At 50.5% G+C, this 20,200-nt stretch overlaps 1 protein-coding gene across 4 annotated transcripts in view; it reads right to left on the reverse strand.

Moving 5' to 3' along the window:
- Positions 1–2,159: 2,159 nt before the first annotated feature.
- The window catches only part of LOC101950669 (copine-5), a 181,410-nt gene continuing 163,369 nt past the window's right edge, over positions 2,160–20,200 (reverse strand). For 3 of the 4 annotated variants that reach the window (XM_065592444.1, XM_042861853.2, XM_042861852.2), the window contains 2 exons: positions 6,314–6,387; positions 2,160–5,577 (listed from right to left, as the gene is read on the reverse strand). In XM_065592444.1, coding sequence (XP_065448516.1) covers positions 5,389–5,577; positions 6,314–6,387 — 263 coding nt within the window. In that variant the 3' untranslated portion in view covers positions 2,160–5,388. Of the gene's footprint in view, positions 5,578–6,313; positions 6,388–17,447; positions 17,698–20,200 lie in introns of those variants that run through there. The other variant, XM_065592445.1, reaches the window with a different exon arrangement.

Consider the following 20,200-nt stretch of genomic DNA (forward strand, 5'->3'; position numbering starts at 1 on the left):
ATCCAGGGTCTGCCACAGTGGTGCTCTTTGCCATAGGGACACTCCTCTTGTTAACTCCCGTTTCCCCCCAGGCACATGCGGGATGGAAAGGGATCCCTACTAACTTAGAGACAAACACATATGAGTCCCTGAAGGTTTGCTTTGCCCAAGAGTTTAACCTCTCCAACTGCTGGGTATGCTCCCAAATCCCACACCATGCTGCAGGGTTACCCTGGAGGGTGGTTCCCCAGAAATCCCAGCATACTCTTTCATTGAGAACCCCAGCTCCATGGCACTCAATCGTATCTTGTCTACAGAATATGAGAAAACTCCCAAAAGCTTGTTGAGTATTCTCAAAGGAGGGAACTGTTGGGGTTACTAGGCCTGCCTGAGCCAAAGTTCTTCCATGTTTAAACTCTGTCCTTCCATGTTTAACTCTAATCGACCTCAACAACCAAGGACGGGAATTGGAATGTTTAAACAGCTAGTTAGCAATTATGACCTTGCTCATGCCAGGTACCAAACAATAATGATGAGGTTTGCATGTTTCTAGCTGGGGGAGGGGTAATAAACTAAGGGTAAACAGGACCAAATAACTGTTTAGGGAGAAGTTACTAACAAGCTAGATTTATAGCCCTAGAATGATTTAATTGCTTAAATGTATAAACATGCCTTCGGTAGAGAGGGGAGGGGGAGTAGAGGGGAGGTGGTAGAGAGGGGGAGAGAGGGGGGGCTTAGTTGTAAAATGTATAAAGAAGAGAGAAACTGTTTTTGCTGGTGTGCTTGATTTGAGACTTGCCTGTCTCCTTGCACCACTTTGAGATCTCAAATAAACTTTGATTGTTTCTCCACCCCGGTATGTTTATTGGCGTGAAGCACTCCGGGCAACGAACCCCACTGTTGCTGTCCTTGGGCCCCTGTGCCGGCAACAGAGTGATTGCTTTGTGAAAAGTGTTTGCCCTCAGGTGATAGGGTGTTTTTGTCTTTTATCATTTTCCTGTGCGCGTTCATCCAAGAGTGGAGTGATTGTCTGGTTTCACCCGCACAGTTGTTGTTGAGGCATTTCGTGCACTGGACGAGGTACACCACATAGAATCATAGGGCTGGAAGGGACCTCGTGCGGTTATCTCGTCCAGTCCCCTGCACTCATGGCAAGATTGGACTCATGTTGTGATAGGCATGTATAGAATCCATGGAGCTTGCAAGGTGTGTTGGGGGGGGTGGAGCAGGTTTGCAGGTTTTGTAGCAGCTGTTCTGGCAGGGTCTGGGGCTGCTTTGAGTTGGTGGGCGCTCGTCTGTGGGGAACCTGCTTCTGGTGAAGAGTTTGGAGAGGTTGGGGGTTGTTTGAAGGCCAGAAGTGGGAGTTCAGGAAAGATTTCTTGCCGGATGGGGTCCCCATCGAGTATGGGTTGTAACTGTTTTATGGTGCTCCGTGTAGGGTACACTATAGCGCTGTGAGAAGGGCCCTCCGCTGTAATCACTCCCGGGCTGACTGAATCCAGCCCAATCAGCAAGAGAAGGCTGCCACCTCTGATACCCTGAGCCTGCCAGTCCCACCCCAGCAGGAGACAGAGAATGGTGGGGATTAGCAGCAGATTTGTTCAGGGACAGCTGCTGAAGCCAAAGGGCTCCTGCCTCAAGCCAGTTTCCCATCTGGTGCTGGGGTTTCCAGCTGGGTGCAAACAGCAGCACCAGGGGAGAGTCCAGGGGTTCTAGACTTTCGGCCCAAAGGGCAGGAGTAGGTGGGAGAGGAAAGGACCCAGGGGAACATCATGTTGTCATGGTCCTGGCACCTTGGAGACAATGCGGCTCTAGCCAAAGGCTGCTGAAGGGGCAAAGGGGAACCTGAGAGCAGTTGCCAAACTGGAGCTGGGGAGGCAATGCCTCCCATCTCTTCACAGTGCTGAAACGATAACCATAATGGAGACAAGGGAGTCAGCCTAAAAGAGTGAGCGAGCAGGAGCCAGAGCAAAAGCAAATGGTCCTTCAAACCCACCCCTGCAGGTAACTCCCCAAGTGAATCATTTTCTGTAAGGCCCAGCTCCGTACCAACAGCGTGCAGAGGTGACCTGAGTTCTGTCTTTTTGCTCGTCAGATCTCCTGTGATGGAGACACCATTTTATGGTGCTGTGACCTTTCTGGGGCCCTCAGAGGGCAGGAAATCAGAGCAAGCTCATTGCTGTAGTAAAAAGCATAGTTTATTTTAGTTTAAGGCAATCCAATACAAATCAGCTCACGTCAGACATTCGACACAAAATACAATAGTGTACAGTCTAGAAAGATCACCACCCATGCAAATAAAAAATCAAGTGAGTGGGAGGGAGGAGAAAGAGAAAGAAGGAAAGGAGCCAACTTCCCCAGTAACATGCTGGGCAGTTGCGAATTCTCAGACCTTGGAGACACCTCCTGTAGCTTGTAAAGAAGAGTTGGATTGGAGGAGAGACTGTACAGTGGCCCCCTTCCCGTGGAAACGTACACACCCCATCTTGGAAGACTCATGCTCCTTCAGCAGCATGGGCTAGCTGCCCTCATGGGCATAGGGCTTGTGCCTGATCTGACAGGTGTGATTTCACAGCCCCATGTCCACACCTCCTGTGCACCATCTGCTATCCACACCGACACAGAGCAAGAGGACAGCTCGGCCATGCAGCACATTACAGAACTGGGCACAGGACTGCACTGGCATGCATCACCCAATAGCTACACTTGTACAGAACGGGGCATGGCATTGCAGGGTCTATGGCACCCGCTAGCAACACATGGACAGAAACGAGTACAGAGCCGCCGGCCAAGCACTGCCTGCGCGCCCCGCTCATGCAGTGCTGGGCAGCAGTGGCACACTCGCCCCCTCTGACTGCTCTTTGGGGCTTCTTCATTTGAGTGGCACTTGCACAAAGGAGCATTGCATGCTGCCGATGCAAAGGGGGTTGTGGGTAGGTCACATGGTCATGACCCCCCCACACTCCCGGTTTGGGACAACGGAGCTCAGTAAGTTCATGGTCAAAGATCCCCGCCATCAGGCAAGCAACTCCGAGGAGGCCTGGCACTCCCAAAGCAACAGAGCCACTCACTGGCCTCAGCCTTTTCCCATTCACCCCAAAACCCCACGCTGAATTCTGGAGGTGACTGAGCAATGCTAGGGCATCACCCTTCTCCTCATCAGGCTGGGGGGGGAGGAACATGAACCAGTGGGGCTCTCCCATCCTGGGTCAGAACCCCGCCCAATAGGCTGAAGGTTCTGAGAGTCTCCCCTTCTTTCCCCTCCCAGGTCTTGTGTGCAGTTAGACAGCTGCTGAGCTCCCCTAGCAGATCAGCCCCGCACGTGACTTAGGCAGCTGAACACCTGCCTTGCCCTGGTTGGTGACTGACAAGCAGAGACAGGCGGCTCCCTGCAGCCCGGACTTAGACGCCAAACTCCAGGGGCTTAGCACCTCCCCCCGCCTCCTCAGCTTCTCCTGCCGGCTAGCTCAAGTGGCTTCCTGCCCAGAGTGCTGGCTTTGTGGGTCCCAGTCTAAGGCCCAGATCTCTCCCCATTCATTGTATAGGAGCCAGGGCACCTGAGCCAGGCATTGCAGATGGCAGGGGGTTCCTGTGACTGTCTAGGGTCTGTGACACTCGGCTCCCTTTGGGGAGCTGGGCCTAACTGCTCCTGGTGACATGTGCCCACTGGGATAGGTGACTGGCTCCTCATGTCTCCTCCCACTCCAGTACTATGCAGCTATAAGCCTGGATTGGATCCTGTCCTTGTTCTACCTCTCATGCAGAGGAGAGCAGTGTGATGGGGCTGCTGGACCCTGAGCGCTAACACTAAGTTGCTGGGTTGCATCTACCTTTAATTAGGGCTCCATTTCCCCCCTAGTCCTCTTGGGAGTTTGTATTGTGGAATCTGTGTCTCACGGCAGGAATCTCCTAAAATACACAAAGCACTTAGGGCTCCATTCTGTTAATCAACCACTGGGCCATTGCTAATCCTGGGGAAGGAGGGGAATCCACAGGGCAGTCACACATGGTAATTGCCTAGCCAGTTACCCGGCTACTGTTACACAAGGAATGTAGCTGGAGAATGAGGATATCCTTGGAGTTTGATTATATAGAGGTCTCCTAGCCACCTCATTTCCATTAGACACGGGGTGTGTGTGTCAGCCCTGGTCTCACCAGGGAGCCAGAAACATGGAACCAAACTTGTTTTTTAAAAAGGCAGCCCCACTGAGGGGCACCAAGGGCAGCAGAATGTCTAGGGACCGGCTGAGACGAGCTCGCTGATGTTTTAGAGCTACATTCACCTACTTTGTTCCCTAGCCTTTTTAGAGCTTTTCGTAGCCGCCAACAGTCCTGCAGCCCTCATTATAAAAAGTAGCAAAAGAAGGAGGGACGTTCAAACCCTACCAAAGTGTCACCCTGTTACCCTGGGAGTTACAGCAAAGGGACACGCTTTCACTTAGCCCCAGGAGCAGAATTCTCCAGGCGTTAATGCACGTATAGCTTGTGAGTCGACCAGGGGTGATGAGGTTCAGCTTTAATTTTGGTGTCGGGAGCAGCCACAAAATGCATATGTACTAAAGGTCAAACTAATGCGTCCTCCCCTCGTAGTCAGAGCAGCTCCATGACACACGACAATGTGGCTTCAATGTTAAAAGGTCCAGAATGGTATGGGAAGGGCTCTCTGCATAGATCAAACACAGGGCTTAAAAAGCATGATGCGGTTATAGGCAAAAGCCAAAAAAAAGCCGTGTGGATCTTTGCCAAATCGGATTGATAGGAGATGGAGCATTAGTAACTCAGAACAATGGTGCAGCCAGAACAACAGCAGAGAAAACAACGCAGATACCTGATGTCTGAAGCCAACCAAAAATCTGCCAAGCTGATATATAAGCCAAGCCAGCGAACAGCAAGGAGATGAGGAGAAATTTCAGCAGACTGGAGACAGCAGGTGGACTGTACATGGGCTATAAAATACTCAGACTCGTTTGGAAAGGGGAGTAGAAAGAGGCTGGGGGACTTGGTGGAACAGCGGATCTGCCGAGAACCCAAAGAAAAACAGGTGACGTGGGACTCCACTCCACTGTCTGGTGGGAGTGACAACTCACATCCCCCTCCTTTCCCCTCCATCCCCCTCCCAGAGAAGAAGCTTGTCAGTTGCTGGGCTTGTCCTTTTAAAAACTCCCCCCACCCCACCCCACACGTCCTTTGTGGCTGAGTCCCACAAATCCTTCCACTGACACATGAGGATGAGCAGTGTCGGAACTCAACAGCTTCACCGTCTATCTGCCTACAGCCAAGTGTGGAGAAACAGTCCATGGAGGCATCTCACTGGAAGCTCTGATTGCCTTGGTATCCAGCTAGAGAGAGAGTAAACAATGGACACAAGAGGCCTTGGGTTTTTACCTCGCTCCTCTTCCCTCCTGCTCATCAGATCTGCGTCTGAAGGGTGGGGCTGGTTGGGGTGTACGCAGGGGGCGCTGGGTTTGGCTTGATGCCACGTCCCTTCATGTAAGAAATGAACTGGTCTGGGATCTCAGCCAGGACATCTTTGGCCAAGCGGGCCATGCTCAGGACGTGGTTCCCGGTGCGGTCGATGTAATCCCGGAATGGAACAAACTGGGAGAGAAGGAAAACGTGTCAGACATACGAAGAGCGGAGAGATTTTCAAATGGAGATGGGGGACACTGCTCCTATGCAGACCGTCAGCAACACATCGGATGTGGGGGGCCAGATGTCCTACCTGGCCTTCTTAGGGCTGTCCTATGTTTCCACTAGCCAGCCTGCTTTGCATCTGTCCTATGGAACTGTAGTGGGTTGATGGCTACAGTGTGGTGTGAAGTTAGAGCCACACTGGATGAGTGGATTTGATGGTTTTGGAAAGAAAAGATTCTGAGAAGGGGGAGCCAGGAAGCGTTAGTTCTAGCATGTACAGATTAGAGAAGCACACTGAGACCTGGTATGGAAATGAGGGTCTAGGGGTTTTTCCCTATCCAAGCCGATAGGTAGCTGAAACATGGTGTTTTTTTGGTGCTTGATAATTGTTCTACCCTTCTCCAGAGTCTCCACTGAAATCCTTCCCCATTCATCTCATATTATCGAAGGCCAAGGCAGGCTGTGTTAAGTGTGCCAGATCCTCAGATGTGCTGCGGCCACTTCTCTGATCTCAAACACTGTCATGGTTCAGCAAACTCCTGCTGCCCTAGGACAGGCCTGCTCTTGGAGTGGAAAACCTGAGCCTGCCTGAACCCTGGGCATGCTGGGGAGGCATGGAAGGCTCTGGGGTGGTTTCTGACATGAACTAAATGAAATGAAGGGGAAGGAAAGTGCTGAGCTAGGAACATGTTGCTTTTACCTGGACAATGTCTCGCTCAGCGATCTTCCCTCGGGACGAGATTCTGATGTCATCGCCATCCAGCTCCACCATGGCTGCGATGGGGAAGGGGAGAGCACAGAGGGTTATTTGTTCAGTCAGTGACACGCTGGGAAGGGATTCCCCCGGATATTTCAGTACAGAAGAGGCCTAGACTGGGGCTATGATGAACAGTGCTGACTGCGCGAGGGGAACGGGCAGCACAGTGGCAGAGGAAATTTTAAAAAAAGTTAGTATGTTTAAAGAATGAGAGAAAATAATATTATAATGCCCTTAAACAAACCAATGGGACACATGCATCGGGAATATTATATTCAGTTCTGGTCACCCCATCTCAAACAATGATCCAACAGAAATAGAAGGGGTTCTGAAATGGATGGTGAAACTGGTTAGAGGCTGGGAAAGGGTATTGTATGAGGAGAGACTGAAAAGGTGTGGACTGTGTCCTTTAAAGAGGAGATGTATAAAAAGGACATGATTAGAAAAGAAATAATAAATAATAATGCTACCAAATAATAAATCACACAAAGAAGGTAAATCAGGAGCTCCTGTTTACCCTATCTCAAAATACAGAGCAAGGAGCTATTCAAATAACTTGACACGCAGCATATTTAAAACTGATAAACAGAAATGCTTTTCCAACACAACATTCAATCAACCTATGGAACTCACTGCCACAAGATATCTTTGTGGCCATGAGTTTAGAACTCTTCAAAAAAGGATCATTGCTTCTGGGAATAATTAGGACATCAACAGTTACATTAAATAAGATTGAACAAGACTCTGCTGTACCCTGCAGGGAGCTGGACCTAAATTCTGTGGCAAGCCCCCTGGATTCTAGCGTAGAAATTTTATATATTCTGCAGCAGCTTCAGCTAAATTTTTAAAAAGTTATTTAAAAGAAGTTTTTATTAAATGAAATATTACAATGAACAATGCAACCAGCATAGCAGCCTCTGTGTTATTTATTGTGGGGTTGTGGGATAAGGAAATTAGGTGTCTGTTTCTGCTAAAATGGTCAACAAAGAAACAGATAATGATGACACTGTCATTGTCATCTTTAAGTTTCAGAGTTAACATGCAACTGAGCTGAAAAGTGGGCAGTTCACACCTCTCAGAGATATTTTTTCAAAAGTGAAAGAGGAGCGAAGCTACTAAATTTCTGCTTAACCAACAACCTGCTATAACGAAGATGCCATTTAAAAAAAGAAAGCCTTCGAGGAATTGGACATAGATATCAGCTGATGGGCAAACGGAGAACATGACAGACTTTGTACTTGGGAGTCACAGATGGAAATCAAGTGTGCTGTTGTGCAGGTTGTTTGCAGCTGATATCAGATCAGATCAGAAGTTAGTGCCGCCATCAATGAGATTGAGGCTGAAAGCAAAAGTGCCAAGAGCTGAGCTCTATGACATGGACAAATTGAAAGAACCAGATATCAGGAAAGAATACAACAAAGCTTGGCATAAAAATACCACATCTCTGGTGAAAGAAGAAATGGACATGGAAGAGACGTGGAACAGTGTAAAAAAAATGGGGTTATGAGAATGGCTGAACAAGTGTTGGGTACAAGGCCAAACCAAAGCAAGCGAGGTGGATAACAGATGAAGTGTTGCAGCCAAGTGACAAGCACAGGAAACTGAAATAAAAAGGAGGACAAAAGTCTAAGAGCCGAGTACAATAGAGTGGCAGAGAGTGAAAACAAAAAGCAAAGAGAGACAGGAATGACTGGATAAGCACACACTGTAAAGGTGTAGAAGAATATGTCAAAAGAAATGTGACATGGGTTGTAGCATAAGATAAAAGAACTGAGTGGGACCTAGGAGTTGAAGATGTCAGCAGTGAAAGACAAAACAAACAACTGAGGATGAACAAGCAATGAATGGGCGAGGGACAGAATATTTTGCAGAGTTCTACTATGCAATGCTGGAGAAGCTTTCCAGCATGAATGAGGGAGAGCAGATGTCAGAATTCTTAGAAGAAGTAGTAAAGATCTCAGGAGAAAGTTTGAATAAGTAAAAGGCACTGGGAAGTGACAGTGTAACCCCAGAGCTGCTGCAAGCAGGAATACAAGGTCAAGGCAATGCACAAGCTGTTCAACGGGATTTACAGAGAAGAGCAAGTGCCGTGTGAATGGGGAAAAGTAATAATAGTACCAACCTATAAACAAGGATACACGAGTAAGTGCAAGAACTACTGAGGAATTGGCTTATTGAGTGTGCCAGAAAAGCATTCACCAAGCTGTTGTAGAGGAGAAGGAAAAAGTACATGGAAGCAGCACTGGCAGAGGTATTAGACTAGAACGAAGTACCATAGATCAGCTATTTGTGATATGACAGATCCTGGAGAAGTCCATAGAACACAAATGCACCTGTTACTTTATAGACTTCAAACAGGCTTTTGGTAGCATTTGGCAGAAAGGTTTCTGGCAAGTTATGAGAATGTATGGCATCTCCGAAAAACTGATCAAGCTGATAGAAAACATCTACAGCAAGTTGATGAGTGCAGTGAAAGTAGACAAGAAGTTGATGGAATGGTTCAGGATGACCATCGGAGTGAGACAAGGATGCGCACTATCATCCGATTTTTTCAACTTGGTACTGGAAGCAGTAATGACTGTAGCACAAAGAGATGAAATGGGAGGAGTCATATTATGTGGTAGGACAGTGTGTAGCCTTAGATTCACAGATAATATTGATCCCACAGCATTGACCAAGGCAGATGTACAGAGAATAACTCACCAAGTTCCCTGGAAAAGCATTCGGATTGAATACCTGCATGGGAAGACAAAAATGGAAGCAACTGGGAGACAAGAGGAAAAGGTAAAGATCAAACTCGGAGACAAAGAACTAGAATAGGTGGGAAAATGTGCATACCTTGGAGGACTAGTATTGTGAAGAGGACATCAAAAGAAGAATGCGACTAGCCACTACTGTCTTCAGAAACCTCTGCCAGATCTGGAGGGCTAAAGCTATTTAGATAAAACTGAAAATCAATCTATATGATACAGCTGTCATGCCAACACGGCTGCACAAGTCACAATGTTGGAGTATGAGGAAAGCTGATGAACGAAAGACTTTGACTGCAGAGATGAAGTAGCTGAGGGGAATACTGTGAATTCAAGACTGAAGAAAATAAAAATGAAGAGGTAAGAAAAGGGCAAGAAATACTGCTGTTTCCGAAGCTTCAAGAAGACTGTGATGGTTTGTACACGTGTCAAGAATGGACCTGGAAGGATACGATACATGGTGATCATATCAGAGTGCAAGGAACTAGAAATAGAGGAAAGCCAAGGATGCATAGGATAGACATGGTGAAGAATGACATAGAGCGAAAAGGTTTAATGAAGAATGAAGCCGTGAAACTGGAACAAGACAGAAAGTGGGGGAGTCTTTGTTCAGCCAGCCCCATCATCACTGTTGAGCTAACAGCTGGGAATCAAACCAGAAGAGCTATTGTTTCAGGCTGCACACTCAGAAGCACAGCACTGCACTGGTTTGCACTCGCGGTTTTTCTTTTGTTAAAAAATTCCTTATTCATTTTTCAAAATAATGCAGCAACAAATAAAAATACAAGGAACACAACTTTTAAATGAATACAGAAATCAATAGTACTGTCAGTAGAACAGAGGAATGCAAACATACTAGCGTACTGCTTTATGCATTTAGCTACTGCTTTCTTTTCAAATTTCAACACAGGGAAGGGTCAGTGCATGATCACCAGATCAGTGGATAGTAGTTACAAATGTGACTGCAAATATAATGACAGCATGTATAATACATGTTATAGCACAGCTGCATTACTGCCACTATGTGACACCAAATCTGGGTGCATTTGTTTTCATTTTGTTGCTGATATAAAGATGTTTGTTCCTCATGGCTGTGCTGTCTATCTTTCGGAGTAAACTGGAGGTTTGGTGGAATTCTTTTTCTGAGTATGTTTCCCCGCGAATTAGACATGTCCGTACGCTTTTTATTTTCACTGAATGACTGAGTTCACCTGTTAATTTCAGTGTATGAACTTTTGGAGAGGGGAAGATTTCTGTATTTAAAGACCTTGGCATATATTACTCCTGCATTTCTGTGATTTGGGGTTGTTTAGCTGATGGTTGGTAGCATTTCCTGTGTTATGGCTAGCTCAGCTGGTTGTATATAAAGGCTGTGCTTTCCAGGCAAATCCGTTTAACAGATTGTTCGGGAACAATCATAGAGATAATTACCTGAATATCAGTTTGATGTTCTGCCATATTTCCTACCAATCCCGTTAGCTACCTACATAGCTCTTTCCTCTCTTATCAGTCAGCATGGCATACAGTGAAGCCACTGGTATATATTGTTCGCTAGGCATTCTTTATTACTGACCTTCTTAACAAAATCTTCTAATGGCAACATTAGCTTATTAGTTTATTATTTCTGATGGCCACATTAGTTTATTTTTCCATGTATTGCCTAATTGTTGTATAACTGATGGCAGGAATCTATAGAAAGTGGCATGTGATATATTTTGCATAAGAAATTGAAGGAATCCAATTTGTTAGTTGAAATTAAATTTCAAACTTTATTTGATTTTCTAGACACACATTTTTACTGTGAAGTTAAACTTCGAACCCCCATAGGGTTTAACATTGAATATAACTCTGAATTGATGAGCATCTTAATTTGTTGGAATATATCTCAGGCTGTAAACACATCACTCCAAGATTGAAATGATATCTTTCTGTGAATTAAAATAGAAGTACCCCAGCGTTTGGAGCTCAGTCGACTTAGCCGGGTTTATACGGTAGTTATACAAAGTATATATTGCAAATGTTCTTAATATTGACCCATTAAATACTAGATTTATGAAAGTTCTGTGTAGCTGGGAAACCATTCTAACCATGATTCTGGGATAGCTCTCTGAGACCACTGACTCTAGATGGTCCTGATATAAATCCTCACATGTCACAGCATAAGTCAACCTCGAACCGAGAAGGGCTAGGAAGTAACCTCCCCTAAGGACAGGTTATTCCATTCCTCTAATGCAGTTGGTGCTGGCCACTGTCAGAGACAGGACCCTGGACTAGACAGACTCTGTTCTGATCCATAATGGAGGTGCTACGGTCCTACGTCGGGTGATGCGCCCTGACATGAGACTACTCAACATTTTGGGGTATCCTCACTGACGGGAGCAGGTGCTGGCTCCTGGCACTGTTCCTGTGCAGAGCTGTTCCTGTGCAGAGCCCGACAGCTGGGAGGGAAGGGGAGCAACAGACCAGTTGCAGCCTGAGCCCAGATGAGGACCATGCACACTAACAGGCAAGCTGGGTGGAGATGTCCCCCCTCCCCTACCCGCTGCCATCTGCTGAGCATGCAGTCACCAGGCCCAGTACAACCTCACAATTGCTGCCACTGTCCTTTTTGCCTCTCCCCAGGCAACTGCAACGATCAGTGCAGACAGCACCGCCCCCAGTATCAGTGCTGTAGCTTTATCTTAGTGTTAAGCTGTTGTCTAGTCCGTCATGATGTTGTTGAGCTGAGCTGGGGTGGGGAGGCGTTAGCAGGAAGTTCAGCCCTGCCTGTGTGTTGGTACTTGCGGTGACCCAATAAATAGGGTTACCATATTTTGTGCCTCCAAATGGAGGACACTCCACGGCCCCCGGCCCCGCCCCCAGCCCCGCCCACACCCCCCGCCCAACCCCGCCCCCTCCCCAAAGTCTCCGCCCCCTCCCCTGCTTCCCGCGAATATTTGATTCGCAGGAAGCCTGAAGCAGGTAAGTGGGGTGTGGGGGGAGGAGGCGCGGCCCAGGCTGGCCCCCCGGCGTTTCCAGCCTGGGTCGGCTCGGGCCCTGGGGTGCCGGCCCCGGCCGACCACCCCCGGCCCGCCCAGCACTACTGGCTCCCGCGGGCCCGGCTGACTGGCTCCCCGCGGGCCCGGCTCCCCACCGGCCCGGCTGACCGGCTCCCCGCCGGCCCGGCCGACCCGGCTCCCCGCGGGCCCGGCTCCCCGCGGGCCCGGCCGACCCGGCTCCCCGCCGGCCCGGCTCCCCGCGGGCCCGGCCGACCCGGCTCCCCGCGGGCCTGGCTGACCCAGCTCCCCGCGGGCCCGGCTCCCCGCCGGCCCGGCTGACCCGGCTCCCCGCCGGCCTGGCTCCCCGCGCGCCCGGCCGACCCGGCTCCCCGCCGGCCCGGCTCCCCGCGGGCCCGGCCGACCCGGCTCCCCGCCGGTCTGGCTGACCCGGCTCCCCGCGGGCCCAGCTCCCCGCCGGCCCGGCTGACCCGGCTCCCCGCCGGCCCGGCTCCCCGCGGGCCCGGCCGACCCGGCTCCCTGCCGGCCCGGCTCCCCGCGGGCCCGGCCGACCCGGCTCCCCGCTGGCCCGGCTCCCCGCGGGCCCGGCCGACCCGGCTCCCCGCTGGCCCGGCTCCCCGCGGGCCCGGCCGACCCGGCTCCCCGCCGGCCCGGCTCCCGCGGGCCCGGCCGACCCGGCTCCCCGCCGGTCTGGCTGACCCGGCTCCCCGCGGGCCCAGCTCCCCGCCGGCCCGGCTGACCCGGCTCCCCGCCGGCCCGGCTCCCCGCGGGCCCGGCCGACCCGGCTCCCTGCCGGCCCGGCTCCCCGCGGGCCCGGCCGACCCGGCTCCCCGCTGGCCCGGCTCCCCGCGGGCCCGGCCGACCCGGCTCCCCGCCGGCCCGGCTCCCGCGGGCCCGGCCGACCCGGCTCCCCGCCGGCCTGGCTGACCCGGCTCCCTGCGGGCCCGGCTCCCCGCCGGCCCGGCTGACCCGGCTCCCCGCCGGCCCGGCTCCCCGCGGGCCCGGCCGACCCGGCTCCCCTCCGGCCCGGCTCCCCGCGGGCCCGGCTCCCCGCGGGCCCGGCCGACCCGGCTCCCCGCCGGCCCGGCTGACCGGCTCCCCGCCGGCCCAGCTCCTCGCGGGCCCGGCTGACCCGGCTCCCCGCCGGCCCGGCTCCCCGCGGGCCCGGCTGACCTCCCGATTTTCCCAGACATGCCCGGCTTTTGGGGATTTCCCCCCGGACGGGGATTTGAACCCCCAAAAGCCGGACATGTCCGGGAAAATCCGGACGTATGGTAACCCTACAATAAACCACTGTGATTCGACAAGCAAGTGCTACAATAGGTGGCAGGGGCAGCAAGATAGCAAAAGCACTTTTGCCTGAGAAGAAATTTCCTGGTCGTGCAGACGAGGCCGGGATCTGCGAGCACGTGACAGACTGAGTGGCTGCTCTCTGTGGGCTGAGTGGGCTGATGAGAAAGCAGCACAATGCCTAACAGTGTTTGTGGATGGGGATGGCAAAGCATTTTACCAGCTGCTTCCCCGTGCTGAGCGTGGGTCTTATACCCAGTTACACAAGCAGTTATACAGCCGCCATGAGCGGGGCTGGCCCTTCTGAAATACCAGAAGGGATGGCAAGCCGGGAGGTGGCCAGGAAGGGAACCCTGGCATAGACTTTCAATGGGGCTTTTGTAGATAAATCTCTGATAATTTTCATATGACTTTACATTGTGCCTCTTCATATAACCTTGTGGTGGGTCTACCCACATGTGACCTCTGTTTTCATGGAACTTTGTATCAAAGCCTCATTTAGAAACTTTGCATTGCCCTTGGTATAATATTATAGCCCCTAAGGATAGAATAAGATAGAAAAAAAAATTCTGTTTGCTAGCAGTAGAACAAGAGCTCTCCCCCCCCCACTCTTAATCAATTGTCCTGTTGAATGAATGAGGTGTGGATGAGCAAGGCATGGAAGGCAGCACCTCCAGACAGCCTCAACTGTTGGAGAGGGGCTGGGAGCCAGACCCAAGGACAATAAAACGTGTCAAGTGGGCTCATTAAAGACAAGCAGACATACCGACGGCCTCCGGGGTTAGAAGCAAGCACCTTCTTTTGGAAACACCCTCTTTGCAGCATTGGGACAACACTCAAAAGAAAGCAGCACAAAGAACCAATGGACACAGACACAAAGTTTGAATCTGGTATAAATTTGCATAAGAGGAAAGCTGCTATAAAAGTGAGGTGTCTTGCAGAGGACCCCGGGTCTCGTCTTGTCAACATGGGAGCATCGATCCGGATCGGCAGAAGCCCGGCTCCACCCCCTCCCCCATCTAACTCACCTGGCCAGTGAAGTTAAGGGGAGCAACTAATTGGTAACAACAAGACGGAGTGTGTTTGTGTGTGTGTGTGAGTGTAAGTGTAATATATTATATGCATATAATACAGTGTTAATGAATACATGTATTACTAATAAATGTGGCGTTCTGCCTTATTCCCCCTAAAAAGATCCTGTGCAGTACTTTAAGTACAACACTTTCCCTGGCCAGGAGACGGCTCGAGAGAATCACAACCTGCAGTGCTGAACTGGAATGGGCACGGCAGAGAGGGGCCTGTGGGAAGCAATGAGAGAACCCTGCCTGAAAAGTCCATTTAGAAATGGTTTAACGGGGGAACTTCCTAACTTGCTGGTACCAGACCAGATACCAGACTGGATTGTGGACCAGATTACACCCAGAGCTACAAACTTAGAAGCAGATATTGGGGTTTTCTTGAAGTTAGCAGCTGTTAATTCCCACCCCGAAGGTGACTCCTTTGCAGCTCTTCAAGGACAGGTTGCTAGGGAAGTGGCAAAAAAATCGGAGGAAACCCAGGTGCAAGCTATTTACAGGCATCCCATGGGTGTGATGAGAGAGACAGTTTCCTGAGTGGGCCCCTGGCCAGATGACATTTGCAGGTGATGTAGTGGCAAAGGCCATTGGAATTGCCCAAGCAGAGGGAAGCCACACCCAGGAAAACTAGTAGCTGGTGTAAAGAGTCACCTGTTACTAAGTGTCTGGGGGCATTAATGGCTGGAAAATCACACTGCTGCTGGACCCAGGATCTGAAATAAGTCTGATCCATGGTGAACCCCCAGTGCTGAAGGGGAAGAAGATTTGTACTGTGGGAGTTAAACTGGGAACTATTAATCATTAGCCACTGCAGACAACAGGAGAAATCCAACGCCCTCTGAACCGGGGTTTCTGTATACAACATGGACTTTTCTTGTGGTGACCAGTATTTCTAGTGCTGTGGGGTTGGGAGTGGATTCTTTCAAGGGCAGCACAAGAACTCCTGGTGTGTTAACGGCGCACACTTGGCCCTGGACATTATTCAGATCACCCTCCTGGATGTGGGCAGGAGGAAGTGTGGAAATCCGGAGAGCAACTCCTGATGCCTTTGAGGTTCCTCTACCATGGCTACAGGGGGAGGGAGAGGAACTGCTCCTGGGTGGCTCAGAATAAAGTGGTGGTGAAGCCAGGTCATCCTGCAGGAAGGCCCCTAAGGATAAAGGACAGTTGCAGTGACCCTGTGGGAGTGTTTGAAGCTACCGAGATCCAATCAGGATGGCTGTGCAGCAGAACTCTGGTTTGAGCTGGAACGAAGGGGACTTTGGGTAAGAGCAATTCATGTGACTGACCTGGAAATGCAGCTGTGAATAATCAAAGGCTGGGGTCAGTGTCCAGTGTAACTGATGTCTCAAAGCCTCTCACAAGGGCAGAGTTCAAGAGCTGGGAAGCAGCCTGGTTAGTAAAAGAGCTCGGGGTTGACTTTACAGACAGCCGTAGAAGGTGATGGATGGAAGTGCTAGTGTGTTCTCCAGGAATAAAGGAGCGCTTGGGAGATATGATCAGGTACAACAGCCGATTGTGCATAAGCCAGGGAGTGTTCCCACGAGCCAGCCCCCACCTCGGAGTCCCTGGAGCGTCAGGTCGCAGTGAAAGAGAAGTGAAATCGCATGCTGGAGGATGGCCTGGCAGCAATCTTCATCATCTGGGCACCCCCAATTGTCTGTGGTAAAGACTGTGATAAAGCCCAATGGAAACTTGAGGTTCTGCATTCACTACAAGGAGACTTAATTCACAGACAGTGCAAGACAGCAACCTCTTCCCACACAGCAGACACACTGGACAACTGTGCCAGGAACAAAATATGTTAGTCGTTTGGACTTGGTATCTGGATGCCATCGGATGAAAGGGGCACCTAAGAATCAAGAAAAAGCTGCCTGGTGACACCCTATGGACTGGCTCTGTTCTGCAGACAGCCTTTCGGACTCACGCATGCCCCAGGGACATTGCACGGGGTAGTCAGGGATCTGAAAACATCCTCATGTACTTAGATGATTTCACTTGCTCTCACACGACACAGGAGGAATACCTGATAGGACTCTAGAGCTTGTTATGGAGTCAGGGTTTAAATGTGCAGAAATGAAGGTCAGTTTTGAGGGGTGGCATCACCTTCCTAGGACGTATAGTCAGTGAGGCCGGGCTGGGACCCCACCCCCAGAAACAGAATGTGATAAAGGTCTAGAAGGTTCCCACAGACCTGGAGGAGACCCAGCGGTGTGTAGGCCTCTGCGGTTCTAAAGGAGCTTTGTAAGGAATGTAGCAGAGCACGTGGCACCCCGCTGCCAGGTAACCAAGAGTAACTTTGTCCGGACAGAGCGACACCCAAAAGCGCTTGAGTCTCCGAAGGAAGGACTCCGAACTCTGCTGGGCTTTAATTCCTGGGTCCATCCCGTCTGGTTGCAATACCCCGAGATACCTCAAAGGCTGCTGCTGGGTTTGCACTTGAACAAATTGATGAGCTCGGTAGGTGCAGTTCCAGTGGCTTTTTGAGGTCGTAAGTTAAATGAGAGAGAAACCAAGTGTTCAGCTGCCCAACAAGAGCGTCTGGCTATTGTGGCGGCCCCCAAGACTCATCGTCCCTGTCTGCTAGGTCCAGGATTTACAGTGTACACACACCCCGGTGCCCTGCAGTGGCTCCTTACGAAGCCCTGCTCAGGGGGATGCCCGTGGAGATGGATTTACAAACTGTCCAGAAATATGTTCACCATTGATATAAAATTATTCTACTTAACTGCCAGGGGGCAACTTTGTCACGTACATATGGGAGAAAGAAGAAGGACAAAATGCAGGGTCAGGTATAGGTAGTCAGGAAGTTCCTTCAAGAGGAAATGTAGCCAAACTCCAAACCTGGAGACAATGGACTTTTCTGTGCCTGCGTCCTGTACATAAACTGCTTGGTTTGCAAAATAAGCAAGGAGGAGGGGGCAAGTAGATGAACAATAAGGGGTCATAAGAGGGGCAGATACATGTAGCTTGCTAATTATGTATGGTAATTATAGCAAATTTTGGCCAATCATAGAGTGATAGATTATCATAAGCAACTGCATATAATGCTTTGGTGTAAGTGTTTTCTTTGTTCTTGCTGACTTATGAGCTCGAACCCAATTGCAATTGAAATAAATGGATCGCCCCTCCCGGGGCTCCTTGCTTGATTAGCTGTGTCTGTCTCTCCTTATTCCTCAGCTGGAACGGACAGAAATTTCTATGACACCATGAACCTGGAAAACAAAATGTGACTGCAGATACCTCCGGCCAGGTGAGGGCAGTGAGAACAGGCTCAGCTTGGCCTTGCGAGGACATCTGGTAAGAGCAGCCTAAAGACCCTTAGGTACATTTGCTGCGCCAACAGACCCACCGCAGGAGACCCAGACTGGGAAGAGGCAATGCAGCTCAGGAGTGACTGGCTGGCGAATGAAGGCAACAGGACCGTCTTGCCAGCAAGCTGACAGAGAACAGTACTGAAGTGTCTTCATGCTAAGGAAGCAGCATGCCACCTGGGGTATGGAAAGACACTGAGCCAGGGATCTGATAGATTTTGTTGGCTGAGTATGGCTGCCAATGTTAAGGACCCGATACTTTCCTGTCTTACCTGTCAAGCAAGAAGAGGCAGAACTCCCTTACGGGAAATGTTCCAAGCTAGTATGCCCTTAGGAGCGCAGACAAATTGACTTGAAAGGCCCTCTGCGAGAAACCCCAGCTGGAAATCAGGATTTGCTGGAAGCGTATGACACTTTTCACAGTATGGGGTGGCGCAATCAGTGGAGGATGAAAGGACTCTGACAGTTATGAAAGGACTCTGCATTGATGACACACCTAATGTTGCATTTCAGCCCACCAAGCTGCGTCTGCAGTGAGCAAGGGAAGGACTCTGAATCACGAGGTTTGCTGACAACTCCAGCTAACCAAGGTGAGGCCCAGTGCCACGCACCCAGCGAGTAATGGGGGAGTGGAGAAAGTGAACTGCACCATTGACTGTATGCTTAGAGTCTTAGCCAGTGGAGACCTGTGAGAATAGGATACAAAGTCACCGTTTGTCATCTTTGCATAGAACAGCAGCCAGCACAAACTACCCATGGCTCTCCTTATGAGATTATTGCTGGACTCCTCAAAACCCAGGCTTCCCTGTGATGTGATGTTCAGGCAGCAAGAACCAGCAAGACCCCACCTGCACAGGTGGGAGACAAGGCAGGTTCTTATATCAGTGGCCTGAGGACAGCAACCCAAAAGGTGGAGGAACAGATGAGCCAGAAGGGAGCATGCCAGGCAGAAGATGCCAGGGAAAAGGAGCATTACGAGTCATCCAGGCAGGAGAGAAAGTGTGACTGCGCAGCTGGAAAAAGCAGCCTGGAAAAAATCCCAAACTTACTCCTTTTTGGAGGGGACCTTTCATGGTAGGTAAAAACTAAACAGTTTATCCTTGCTGATACGAAAAGCAAGAGCTCACCCCTTTTAGTGCATGGAGAACTGGTGCATGGATTCACTGAAAGAAAGGGGAAAGCAAACACTGAGGATGTTTCACCATCATCTCAGATTTGGAGGTACCCCAGCAGGTACCTGTGGCTTGTAACGGGAGACCAGGTGTGGAGGAGGAATTGCCAAGTGCCCTTGGGACTTCAAGACACCACAGTCTCCAACAGACAGTCTGTTCACAATGGATAGGCCTGACCTACAGGACATGAACCCTGCACTTGCTGATATTCTAGATCCAGCTGTGGGTGACGTCTCCATGACTGAATATAGGACTGGAGCAGGCAGATCAATGCAGAAACCTGTGTGGACAGCAGACTACCTGCATTCCTAGGAGATACTGTTTTAAGTTCTTTAACTAGAGGGAAACGTTGGAATGACACTGCAGACAGCACCTCCATCAAGAGATGGTGTTGTATCTTTATCTTTGTGTTAAGTTGTTGTTATGTGTATTATTGTTTTGATCTGAGCTGGGGGTTTAGCAGGAAGTTCAGACCTGCCTGCATGTGCTGGAGTTGATACTTGCAGTGTCCCAATAAATCCCCATGATTCTAGAAGCGAGTGTTATATAATCCTGCTAGCACCCGGTGACCCAGCAGAGGAGGAAAAGTAACTGCTGCCACCATCCCCAACCACTTCTGACCTGGAGGAGGATCAGCTGGGAGACTCCATCCTGCCCACCCCTTTCAGCTACTTAAGGTGAGCCAACCCCCACATGCTACCAGTTGTGTAAGCATGCAAGTGAGCAATTGGGAATGTGTGTGTTTAAGGGACAAGCAAGCAGGCTATTTGGTTTCTTGGGTAGGCAAAGGGCGGGGGGAGAACTGAAGGGAAATAATTTAACATTTTTAAATGAACAAATGCTGAATACTAACTGCCTACGTGAATTGTTCCCTGACCACATGCTGGGCTTTCAGCTCCTGTGGGTAAACATTCCAGCTAATATGTTTTGGGGAAAACAACGTCACTGCACGGTGTGATCGCTGCCCACTGGTTGGGTCCCTGCTGTGCACTGAGATTAGCCTTGGTCTTAAAACTCTCCCTGGTAGCACGCCAGGGGCACCACAATGCAAACCAGTGCTATAGGCACTAAGGTTCTATGGGCCCTAGCACAGGGTGGGTCCAGTGTGCTCCCTGCCATCTGCCTTCACTGCTGAACTCCTCCCAGAGCCCCAGACACCCTGTCCTTGCCCCCCAGCCCTTCCCAGCCGCCTCCCAGCCTCCAGGGAATCAGCCCCTCCTGGCCCCCCACCA

The sequence above is a fragment of the Chrysemys picta genome, chromosome 4 (genome assembly GCF_011386835.1).
Source record: "Chrysemys picta bellii isolate R12L10 chromosome 4, ASM1138683v2, whole genome shotgun sequence".
Classification (NCBI taxonomy): domain Eukaryota; kingdom Metazoa; phylum Chordata; order Testudines; family Emydidae; genus Chrysemys; species Chrysemys picta.